This window comes from Giraffa tippelskirchi, chromosome 4 (genome assembly GCF_054371585.1).
Source record: "Giraffa tippelskirchi isolate mGirTip1 chromosome 4, T2T-mGirTip1v1.2.pri, whole genome shotgun sequence".
Taxonomy (NCBI): domain Eukaryota; kingdom Metazoa; phylum Chordata; class Mammalia; order Artiodactyla; family Giraffidae; genus Giraffa; species Giraffa tippelskirchi.
This window is the reverse complement of record NC_137278.1, coordinates 55,238,616-55,250,888: the sequence shown is the minus strand read 5'-3', so window position 1 is coordinate 55,250,888 and position 12,273 is coordinate 55,238,616. Positions and strand designations below refer to the sequence as shown.

The 12,273-nt window shown below is 41.2% G+C and overlaps 1 protein-coding gene across 2 annotated transcripts in view; it reads right to left on the bottom strand.

Moving 5' to 3' along the window:
* RMND5A (required for meiotic nuclear division 5 homolog A) overlaps nucleotides 1-12,273 on the bottom strand; it is a 58,992-nt gene that overhangs the window by 16,564 nt on the left and 30,155 nt on the right. For both annotated transcript variants that reach the window (XM_081592916.1, XM_081592917.1), the window contains exons 3-4: nucleotides 10,681-10,815; nucleotides 7,953-8,053 (exon numbers count right to left, since the gene is read on the bottom strand). In XM_081592916.1, coding sequence (XP_081449042.1) covers nucleotides 7,953-8,053; nucleotides 10,681-10,815 — 236 coding nt within the window. The remainder of the gene's footprint in view (nucleotides 1-7,952; nucleotides 8,054-10,680; nucleotides 10,816-12,273) is intronic.

The window sequence follows — 12,273 nt, the reverse complement described above, 5'->3', positions numbered from 1 at the left end:
TAATAAGCTACTAATATGTGTTTACTGAATAGATAAGCATAATATTCTCTAAAATCATTAATAAGAAAGTGACAATCTAAAAGTTACTTGGGCACTTCCATATAATACTCAATGTTACTTTGATTTTTCTAGAAACAACTCTCTGGGAATCAGCATGTACCAGCTAACTCCCTTCAAAAATTTTTGAAGTTTTCTTCGCTAGAAGTTCACACTTAATATGTGGGTGTTTGATTCACTGAGCAGGAGTAAGGGGTAAAAGATAGTCACCACCTTAATTAACCTGAAAACCATCAAATCCAAAAACAATGAAGCACATGAAACCATAAAAGCACAAAACTACAATCGGCACCAAAAACTACTTGTCTACACAGCACCGGAAGACACATGACAGAAAGACAAAAAAAAAAACAATAAAAAACAGTTAATAAAGGAATCGGGTGCTGTTCTGCTTCATGGCACTTCTGGCAGAAGACTTCTGATCTTTCATTTTTTAAGACACTAACACCCACTACATTATAACCGGCTTCCCTGGTGGCTCAGATGGTAAAGAATCAGCCTGCAGCACAGGAGGCTGGGGTTTGATCCCTGGGTCAGGAAGACCCTCGGGAAAAGGGAATGGCTACCCACTCCAGTATTCTTTCCTGGAGAATTTTATGGACAGAGGAGCCGGCAGGCTACAGTTCATGGAGTTGCAGACAGTCGGACACGACTGAGCGACTAACATTAACACACAAACACACACACGCGCACACACTATAACCAGCAAGCTAAATGTAAGTTATTAGCGTTACTGTAGTTTCTAAAGAAAAAAATCTGCTCCCAAATCTCCCAGTGTTCACCACAAGAGCACCGCCAGCTGTGGAACCATTCCGGGTTTAGAGAAACACTGCAAACCAAACAAAGGACACCCAGTAAGGTCACCTATGTCACAGTTCTGTTCACTGTAGTGCTAAGAAAGAGACCTTCTGGGCCTCTTCCATAAAAAGATCCCAAAACACCACCACTTACTTAGGTGATGAAGTCAGAGGCAACCCACATCCACGCAGAAACAGGAAGTATTCATTATCTTCACTGTCAGGCCTCCAAAGGGACTTGGCCCATTGTTCATGCCATGTTTAGCATTTCCTTATTAATCCAAAAATAATTAAAACAAGATTCCACCTTCAAGCTAGCTGTTCTTTCCCAGAACTAACTGACAGCACTCGTCTGTTTACCTTTCTCCTCCCACCATCCTGCCGGCCTGGGTTGGTTTCTATTTCTGGTTGGTGTTGTCGTTCAGTTGCTAAGTCATGTCCGACTCTTTGTGACTCCATGGACTGCAGCATGCCAGGCTTCCTTGTCCTTCACTATCTCCCCGAGTTTGCTCAGACTCATGTCCACTGAATCAGTGATGCCATGCAACCATCTCATCCTCCTGCCCTCAATCTTTCCCAGCATCAGAGTGTTTTCCAATGAAAAATGCCTCTCGCCAGTTCCTCCGGCACATTCCACTATGATCTTTCACAGCATTTTTTTTCCTTTTGAACTTTTTATTTTGTACTGGGGTATAGCTGATTAACAATGCTGTGATAGTTTCAGGTGAACAGGGACTCAGCCATACAGACATGTATCCATTCTCTCCCAAATCTCCTCCCATCCAGGCTGCCACATAACATTAAGCAGAGTTCCATGTGCTGTACAATAGGTCCCTGTTGGTTATCCATTTTAAATATAGCAGTGCGTGTACCCGTCCATCCCAAACTCCCTAACTATCCCTCCCCTCCGGCAACCGTAAGTTCATTCTCTAAGTCTCACAATATTTCTTAAAAGGCTCACAAATATCTCCTTTTTCTATGTATCTTGGGGCTATCTTCCTGGGGGTAAAAGCAGAAGGTCAGGGAAATGAGTGGCAGGCATTTATTCCACAGGGGTAGACCTGGCTGAATGTTACTGGTGACCAAATCAAGGGCTTAAAAAATTCAGAGATTGGCAAAAACCAAAGTTCAGCCCCAAACAGTGAGGAACCCTACCATTTTGATTTAGGATAGCTAACATTTCATTTCTGAGGTTACTGGCAAATGGCAATTCCTCAGATATGAGTTGAATCCATCACTGGAACTACTAACATTTCACTCATCTCAGAGCTGGTGTGAATCTCTGTCCTTCTTACATGCTATTTAAGAAACCACACAAAGTGCAGTGATTCACATGTGAACCTCTATAAACCACCACATTCACACTGCAACTTTTACATGAGGGTCTTTGTCATGCAGAGTGTGGTGGACATGCCTAATAGATGTCATGTGTGGCCACCATGTTGGACAGTACAGTTCTACAGACTGGTGATTTTTTAATAAAGTACTTAAATATGACATTGCCTTATTTAATGCTAATTTCCCACCACAAAACCAAGTGTTTGATAAGTCTAAATAACACACCAGCATTTTATAAGAACATATTCCCGAGTCTCCCTTAGCTCCCCTTCCTGGCCTAGTTCAGCTCCTTATTCAACACTTCCTCTCAGGGATAATTTATTTCAATTTTCCCTTCTTTTAAAAAGAAGATTCTCAGTCTCTGTAGTCATGGTTTGCCCACTTGTTTCCAATAATCCTCAAGTCCTTGGTGACGATGGATCCAGATAAGAGATGGCCATGGTCTCTTCTTCCTCCTGAGAAGCATTGATTGTTCTTGCAACTTCATGCAAACTTTGGCCAGACAACAGAAAATGATGTCCTCACACCAGATTTTTTTTTCCCTTTTGGCCTTTATATTCCATTGACCTTTCTTCTCTCCTGTCTTCTTTCCACTGGGCACCTCTTTCCATTTTCAAATAGCTTCTTTTTAACAGAGTTGCTCTTTCTTCACTGGATTCAGTGCATGGACACATTGAGTTAAAACTGTGTCCCATTCCTCAACTTACCTCTTCGGCCCATTCAGAATTAAGAAGAGCCAGCACTCAGACGATCAAGAATCCACCTGCAATGCAGGAGACCCGGGTTCAATCTCTGGGTGGGAAGATCCCCTGGAGAAGGGAATGGCTACCTACTCTAGTATTCCTGCCTGAGAACTCCCAAGGACAGAGGAGTCTGGCAGGCTGCAGCCCATGAGGTTGGAAAGAGTCGAACGTGATTGAGCAACTAAGCATGCACACACCACTCAACAAAACCAAAAACGAAGAAAACAAAACCAAAAATGCTCAAACTGAGGGGAGAAAAATCCAACTTGTTCAAACCTTGACTCCTTTTCTCCAATGGTACAGGCAACACCTATCAGAGGCTTTATTCTGTGTTTTTATGTGGCTATTAAAAGTACCTGAGTCAGCAAGACTGCCATCTGCAGGAAGACAAAACTAGTAACAAAACAGACACCAGAACAGCTTAATCACTGTCACTCTCTTTTCTAGTAGTAGTCAAGGCTCCATGACCAGACATCCTTGCTGGCTTTTCTAAAACTTTTCTGAAACCTCCATTTTCTAAAACTTTTCTCTGCTTATAAATAGTGTTTTAGTCACTGATACCACAATTTCTCTAGTTCCAGCAAGTAATTTCTTCACTTCAAAAGCACTGTTCACACACACCGCCAAGAAACCACAACGGCAAGCTCACCTCACACCCCTCTGTGGTTTTTACTTCTAGCTTCACCTAATTGCTAGGCTTAGAGATGGAGTCCTCTCATATTTCAAAGCTTGCTTGTACTGTTCATGGCCTGTTCAATCTAAAACTCTGCAGTGGTCTAGACTACTGAAATACTCTTTCTTCTGTCAAAAAATTCTAGAACATCTTTCTGTATTATAATCATTCAATTAGTTTCTGTTTCCTTATGGCATACCCTGAAGCTTTGCAAACAGAACTTCAAACTCCTCTAAACAAGTGCTACAAGGCCCCTGGGCATGCTTTCGGTGTTCGAGGAAAAAGAATATGGGTTTCCAAGTACACAAGGTTGAAAGTCAAATTCTAGACCATGGCAAATCCACCAAGGCAATATTAATTTCTGAAACATCTTTAGGAAGGCAACCATCTGGCTTCCCCTCAAGACAGCACTTTCAAAATGTCAACAACTGGTACATGTCTACAAGGACAGTTTCTATTTTTCTAATTTTCTCCATCTCGTCATATTAAGTTACTGTTATTCTCCCATCGACACTAGTTATTTTTGACTTTGCTTCTATCTGCCACATGAAGGAAGAGGTCATGTTTGTTCAAAGTTCTTCTTCAAATTATTCCATCATTTATTGAATGCCTACAATGAACTAAGCACTCTGCAAGGTGCCAAGAGGAACTCAAAAAATAGGGTGATCTGAGTGAGGAGAAAAATCTGCACACAAACTCAGACATACAGGGGCAGGAACAGAACAGTACACAGGATCCTGACTGTATATATAATTAGTTGTTCTTCTGTCGCTTTTCTCTTCCGTATCATCCTTCTTTACCACCTTCTTTCCATTGTCTTTTACTGGTTGCAACTAATAGCTAACAACGCTCACCAGACTTCCTTCTCATCTAGTCCTTCCATCTAGTCAACTCCAGCCATATTACTCTTTCTGGCTGGCCTCTGCCTCAATTGCCGAGGCTGCCTGAAGGAACTGTTGCAGTCTTTCACCTTCTTCTTCCTCTCCTAGGTGGTTCCACAATGTTTCCGGGTACAAAGAAAAGATGTCACACGTGAAATATGAAAGATTCTCTCATGTTTCTGAACCAGAATCCTGGAAACTCATGTCCCACATTTTTAAATTTTTGATTAAGTTGAGTACGTGGGTGCTTGCCCACGTGGGTGCTATGTGCTTAGTGGCTCAGTTGTGTCTGACTCTTTGCAGTCCTATGGACTGTAACCCACCAGGCTCCTCTGTCTGTGGGATTTTCCAGGCAAGAATACCGGAGTGGGTTGCCATTTCCTCCTCCAGGGGATCTTCTTAACCCATGGATCGAACCTGCGTCTCATGCGTCTCCCGCATTGGCAGGCTGATTCTTTATCACTGAGCCACCTGGCAAGTCCAAACCTTGCCCATAAAAGATGTTGAGTAAACATCTGCTTTGCATCCACCAATAACTGGCAAGAATTGGAAAAGTTTGAGTTTCTGTAACGGATATTTGTATTAAACTAACACTTTCCAAACTTATGGGTCTCCTGCATTTGGAGGCGGATTCTTTACCATCTCAGCCACCAAGGAAACCCCTATAGTTCCACAGATCTCCAATTTTGTGAGTTTTATTTTAGTAGGTGTTATTGGGGGTGAAAGGAGAGAAGGATTCTTTGGTTAAATATGCACAGGAAAACACGGATTTCACAAGAGTTAAATGAGTTTCTTTATCGTAGAACTGCAGATGGCCCATCTAGTATGCTAAAGTGAATCTTTTAGAGGAGAGTACTAGAGACTATCACATGAAGCTTTCCTCAATTAACCTTCTGACTCCATATCCTTTTTTTCCCATGGAGCATCTGCCAGGCTCAATTCCTCCTCTGTAAACTGAGTACTTACTTCATAGGGTTATTATGAGGACTGAATAAGTTAATACATACAAAACGCTTAGAACAACGTGAGGCATATATTAACAATAAGCACTCCAAGAGAGATAACTGTAATTATCACTATATCCCACGTGCAGATATTTAACATGGCACTATTCCTAGAAAAATGTAACAAGAAAATTTTTATTGTACAGTTGGCCCTCAGCATCCATTGTTGCAGAACCTCAAATACAAAGGGCCAAAGGTAACAAGCCATTTTACATAAAGGACTTGAGCATCTGTGAGTTTTGGTATCCATAGAGGTTTCTGGAACCAATGTCCCATGGATACTAAGAGACGACTGCAGAGAAATTTCCACTGTTACTGCCAGGCAGATGGAATGAGTCCTTCCTTTGCCTGAGAGGCACTGCTTAAGGCTACAAATAACAAAAGACATTTACAGAAATAACTGATATATATAATATAGTTATCAGTAAGAAACTTGAGATCTTACAGAAAAAGTACACAGTTAAAAAGGGTGTTATGAATTTTCTTCAGCCTAAAAGGAAAAAACCTTAAGTAGTTTGAGAGCTAAGGCAGTCCAAATACTTAGTATAGTCTCTGATACATAGTAATAAGCACTCAATAAAAGTCTGATGAAAAACCTGAGAAATTAATGGATAAATGAATATTACCTCAATTAACAACTTACATATCATTTCTAAATCACTATAAAACAACCGAGAAACCCATCACATTTTTATATTTAGGCTTCCTCACTCTCCTTTAGAGTTTAGGTGGAATATGAAAGTAGAGACAAGAGTGACTGCCATATTTTAAGAGGGAGTTTGAGGCATTTGATTAAATTTCCTCTTATAAGGGTGTGTCACAATAAAATCTGCTAAAAAATCAATTATAAAAACAAACTAAAAGTGATATGCATAGTACACAGTGGTGCTGGGTGACATTTATATCTTTAAAGAATTAAAATAAATGAGCTACTTGATATTTATAATTTACATAGAAATTTGTAATTTATAAATTTACACAGGACTCTACCTCTGTCAGGGCTTCCCTGATAGCTCAGTTTGGTAAAGAATCCGCCTGCAATTCAGGAGACCTCAGTTCGATTCCTAGGTCAGGAAGATCTGCTGGAAAAGGGATCCACTACCCACTCCAGTATTCTTGGGCTTTCCTTGTGGCTCAGCTGGTAAAGAATCTGCCTGCAATGCGGGAGACCTGGGTTTGATCCCTGGGTTGGGAAGATCCCCTGGAGAAGGGAAAGGCTACCCACTCCAGTATTCTTGGGCTTTCCTTGCGGCTCAGCTGGTAAAGAATCTGCCTGCAATGCGGGAGACCTGGGTTTGATCCTTGGATTGGGAAGATCCCCTGGAGAAGGGAAAGGCTACCCACTCCAGTATTCTGGCCTAGAGAATTTCATAAACTGTATAGTCCATGGGGTCACAAAGAGTTGGACACAACTGAGCGACTTTTACTATCTCTGCCTGTTCATCTAGGCTGGTTTTACAACTTTCAGAATTTCCTAAGAACTGAGAAATGATGAGAAATAGGAAAAACTAAGCTATGAAGGTTTAAATGGGTTAGTAGAAGGAAAAAAGGTGTATTTTATAAAATTCATTAAGGATCTTCCCAACTATATTTCCCCCCTGATAACAATGCTCTCACGTATTTCCAGTTTTAAAATACGACTCTAAACCTGTGCTCTCACAACAACATCACTTCCTCTATTACCCAGATTCTTTCTTTTACTTTGTAACTTTCCTCCCTTTCCTTTCTTCCTTTTTAAAACAAATAACGTGATTATCATCACATTAAAAAATTCTAGGACGGGGTCAGCAAACCATGGCCACAGGCCAAACAGGACTTGCTGTCTATTTCATATGCCACATGGCCAAGGTGGGTTTTGTTGTGGTTTTTTTTAACGTTTTTAGAAGGTTATAAAATGAAATAAAGAAAAACATGCAACAGAGACCATACATGGCTTGGAAAGCCTAAAATATTTATCTGGCTCTTTATGAAAAACTTTCCTTGACCCAGTTCTAGGATAATACTTAACAGAGCTAACCCAGTAATTTCATAGAATGCACATCAATGACAAGTTCACAGTGAACTATTTTATGATGGTGATTAGAGGAAAACTCTGCAACGTTTGTTCTCTTCATGTACACCAAACCCCACACATTATGGAAGTTCAAATATCAAATTCAGATCCCCTGAACAACAGTCCTTCAGTTATAAAGCTAGTCTGGCTACAGGAAACCCTCTTCTCTCGTGGGAATTCAGACCAACTGATAAGTGAAATGAGTGTTAACCATTTTCTCAAATTGCATATCCCCCAAATTCACTCAACTGAAAGAAATAAAATAATTCTCCCTTGATTACTCTGAAGTCTACCCCACATGAGATTAAGAGAGAGAGATCTCAAAATCTTCAATGTGTTATTCTAATTCCATTTTCTTACAGAGTTCTCACAAGGTATTCAAAGGAAAACAAACTCGGTAACTCACTCCAAAGCAGGTCTCAGAACTCGGACTTTTAACGCTTCTAATATTCGATTTAACTCCACAAATGGTTCTTTCTGGCTTGGGTCTACAGAAAGACCCGATTCCTGAAAAAAATCAAAAGAACGTTTGTTAGCAAAAGTGAGAGTAAAGAAATATGGTAAAAGCACATTCTACATTATAAAATGTGAGGTAAATCATTAAAGATAGTTTCTTTTTAACATATACTTCTCTGACAGAGACTGAGGACTAAGCCCCAGTATCCCTCTTCCTCCTTTCCTATGATAGTAAACCCCATATTTTAGCTGGGCACGTAAGCATACAGAATAAAGCTGGGCTTTGCAAAATGTAAGTTTTGGCCAATGAAACACAAGCATATGTCTTTGCCCCTTCCTGGAATACAAAGAGGTCAAGCTGGGGTTCTGGTGACCCTGGACCTTAGAAACAGCAGAGCTAAAAGGAGCTGAGAGTCCTAAGAGTTTCATGGTGTGTGGCTACCATATATGTCATGGATGGCTTACTATCTCCTATTTTTGTGTAAGAGAAATAAACTTCATTTTTGTTTAAGCCATTGATATTTTGGGTCTCTGATACTTGTAAACAAACAATCTTAAATGACACAATTTATTTTAGGAAATTTATATGGACACAGAATCCTGTAATGTACAGAGAAAGACTTGAGTTACTACTTACCTAAATTGTTTAAATAGCAAAGTCTTAGATTAGAGGTCTGGTTTACAGACTAGCTTTAAATTATTTAAATCTTATGGTCCTTCACTCTTCTTCTAAATGGAAAATACAACAGCACAAAGTGTGAGCCACAGAACAGAGTCTGAAGACACATGAACTGGAACTGAAGCCAAGTTCCTCCACTAAGAACCCGCACGGCCTTGGGCAGGTTATTTCTCTAGACCTCAGATTCCTCATCTGTAGAATGAGGGAAATAATTTGTTCTTCACAGGGTTGCAGTAAGGAATAACGGCAGGGCTTGGCTGGCAGTAAATACTTCATACATACTGCTGATATTATGACTATGTGGTATTGGTAAACTGTTCTAAGTTCATGTCTAATAGGAATAAAAGACAAAAGCTGCTCACTTAAAGTAAACTTTAGCTTGAAATGCATTTGATAAAGTTCTTTAAGCTGGGCCAGATCAGAAGAGCAAATATAATCCTCTTTGTCCTCTTCTCTGCTATACTAACCCTCCTATCGAAGAGATGTTTTATGGCACTAGTGGTTAAAAAAAAACCCACCAACCAATGCAGGAGACGTAAGAGAAAAGGATTCGATCCCCTGGGTTGGGAAGATCCTCTGGAGAAAGAAATGGTAACCCACTTCAGTATTCTTGGGGAATCCCCATGGAGAAAGGAGCCTGGTGGGCTACATTCCACAGGGTAGGAAAGAGTCAGACATGACTAAAATGACTGAGCATACACAGTACTATATATAAGAGGTAACAAGCAAGAAATATCAATAACCTCAGATATGCAGATTACACCACCCTTATGGCAGAAAGTGAAGAAGAACTAAAGAGCCTTTTGATGAAAGTGAAAGAGGAGAGTGAAAAAGTTGGCCTAAAGCTCAACGTTCAGAAAACTAAGATCATGGCATCTGGTCCCATCACTTCATGGGAAATAAATGGGGAAACAGTGGAAACAGTGTCAGACTTTACTTTTTTGGGCTCCAAAATCACTGCTGATGGTGACTGTAGCCATGAAATTAAAAGACGCTTACTCCTTGGAAGGAAGGTTATGGCCAACCTAGATAGTATATTTAAAAGCAGAGACATTACTTTGCCAACAAAAGTCCATCTAGTCAAGGCTATGGTTTTTCCAGTGGTCATATATGGATGTGAGAGTTGGACGGTGAAGAAAGCTGAGCACCGCAGAATTGATGCTTTTGAACTGTGGTGTTGGAGAAGACTCTTGAGAGTCCCTTGGACTGCAAGGAGATCCAATCAATCCATCCTGAAGGAGATCAGTCCTGGGTGTTCATTGGAAGGACTGATGTTGAAGCTGAAACTCCAATACTTTGGCCACCTCATGCGAAGAGCTGACTCACTGGAAAAGACCCTAATGCTGGGTAGAATTGGGAGCAGGAGGAGAAGGGGACGACAGAGGATGAGATGGTTGGATGGCATCACCGACTCAATGGACATGGGTTTGCGTAGACTCCGGGAGTTGGTGATGGACAGAGAGGCCTGGCGTGCTGCAATTCATGGGGTCGCAAAGAGTCGGACACGACTGAGCGACTGAACTGAACAGAACAAGTAAGAACCTACTGTATACCACAAGGAACTCTATTTGGTGCTCTGTAATGACCTATATGGAAATGGAGTCTAGAAAAGAGTGGATATATATATGGCTGATTTACTTTGCTCTACAGCAGAAACTAACACTGTAAATCAACTGTACAATAATAAAAAAAACCCTGATTTAAAAAATTAAGTAAAATGCACTAGCTCCCTCCCAAAAAAACAAAAGAGGAGGTGTTTGGAAAAGTAGCATCACGTCTGACCCTTGACTGATGACCTGGGACCAACATTCTGGGACAAGAATAAGGAAATAATTTGAATAACAAGTTCTAGGACTATAATTTTTAAACAAGTTTAAAAAAAAAAGAGAGACTTCCTAGTAAACTGAGGTCAGCACCGGTGATTAAAATGTAACAATCTACCTACAGATAGAAGACTTAAAAACCACAAGGATCTCCATTATTTTCATTTCATCCTCACCTGGCAGAGCTCCTCAGCAACATCTAGCATTCCTTGTCTGAAGAAGTGCTCCACCATCACCTCATTGAGAAGCCTCTGGCTGTCTGCCTGCCAGCAGCCATCTATCCCCACACTGCTGATGTCGGAATCGAAATTCTGAAAGACAAGACAGCGAGTCATGAATTGACCAGGATGCATCACTTGATACGTTTTCACCCCGCCAACCTTAACAGAAACCACCACCTTCGTTTAACTCTGCGACACCTCCAATAAGTCCCCAATTCCAATTTGTCTGCAGCCTATGACAGGAAGCAGACTTTCCACTGGTTCTTTTCTGAAACCCCTACTCTCATTCATTATTGCTGCAAGGGTAAATGTTTTCATTTTTTGAGGGTATTTTGGAAAAATAAATAAACTTTATAATGATTCTGTAAATAAATTGATTTCTAGGCATTATATGACAGCAATATTGTCACAGGTGTGCAGTGATAATTGTAAAAGCATGTTCAATGCAGCATTGTCTAATAGGAAAAAAAAGAAGACCCATTATATTCAACATAGGATTATCAATAATCCTTGGCGCATCCCAACAATTGCAGTGCCAAGGTGGGGGTTGGGGAAAAGAGACTGGACAGATGGCTCAGAGAGCAGGCTCTGGAGCCAATCCACCAGAGTCTGGATCCTGGTTCCATCTAACTAGCTGTGTAATCTTGGCCAAATCACTCAAGGTATTTGAGCCTCAGCTTAAGTAGAGAAAATACTTTTATGGACTTAACTGTATCCTCTCACAATTCTGGTGTTCAAGTCCTAACTCCCAGCACCTTATAAAGTTAAATTGAGACCATTTTAGGGTGAGCCCTAATCCAATACTGAGACTGATGTCTCAGGTGGTGCTAGTGGTAAAGAAGCCACCTGCCAATGCAGGAGACTTAAAGACACAGGTTTGACCCCTGGGTGGGGAAGATGCCCTGGAGGAGGAAATGCCAAACCCACTCCAATATCTTTGCCTGGAGAATCCCATCGACAGGCGGGCTACAGTCAACAGGGTTGCAAACAGTCAATACGACTGAAGCGACTGAGCAAGCACGCACACAGGACACAGACAGGTGCGGAAGGAAGACCACCTGTTACAGACCAGATGTCTGTATCCCTCCCAAATTCCTACATCAAAGCCCTAGAAACCAGTGTGACTGTCTTTGGAGACAGAATCGGGAGAAGGTAACAAAGGTTAAATGAAGTCATAAGGGTGGGGCCCTCATCCAGTAGGGCCAGTGTTCTTATGAGACAAGGAACAAACACCACGGCTGTTTGTTCCCTCTCCACCATATGAGGACCCAGGGAGAAGGTGCTCATCTGCCAGCCAGGAAGAAGGCTGCCTGCCCTCAACAGGCAGTGAACTGCCCAACACCATGATCTTGGATTTCCCAGTCTCTACAACCAGAAGAAAATAAACTTTTGTTGTTTAAACCACCCAAGGCTATGGAATTTTGTCATGGCAGCCCAAGCAGATAAAGATACCATGTGATGACATGAAGAAAAGATGGCTATCTACAAATCAGGGGGAAAGGCCCCACAAGAAACCAACCCTGCTGCCACACCTTGATCAGGAACTTA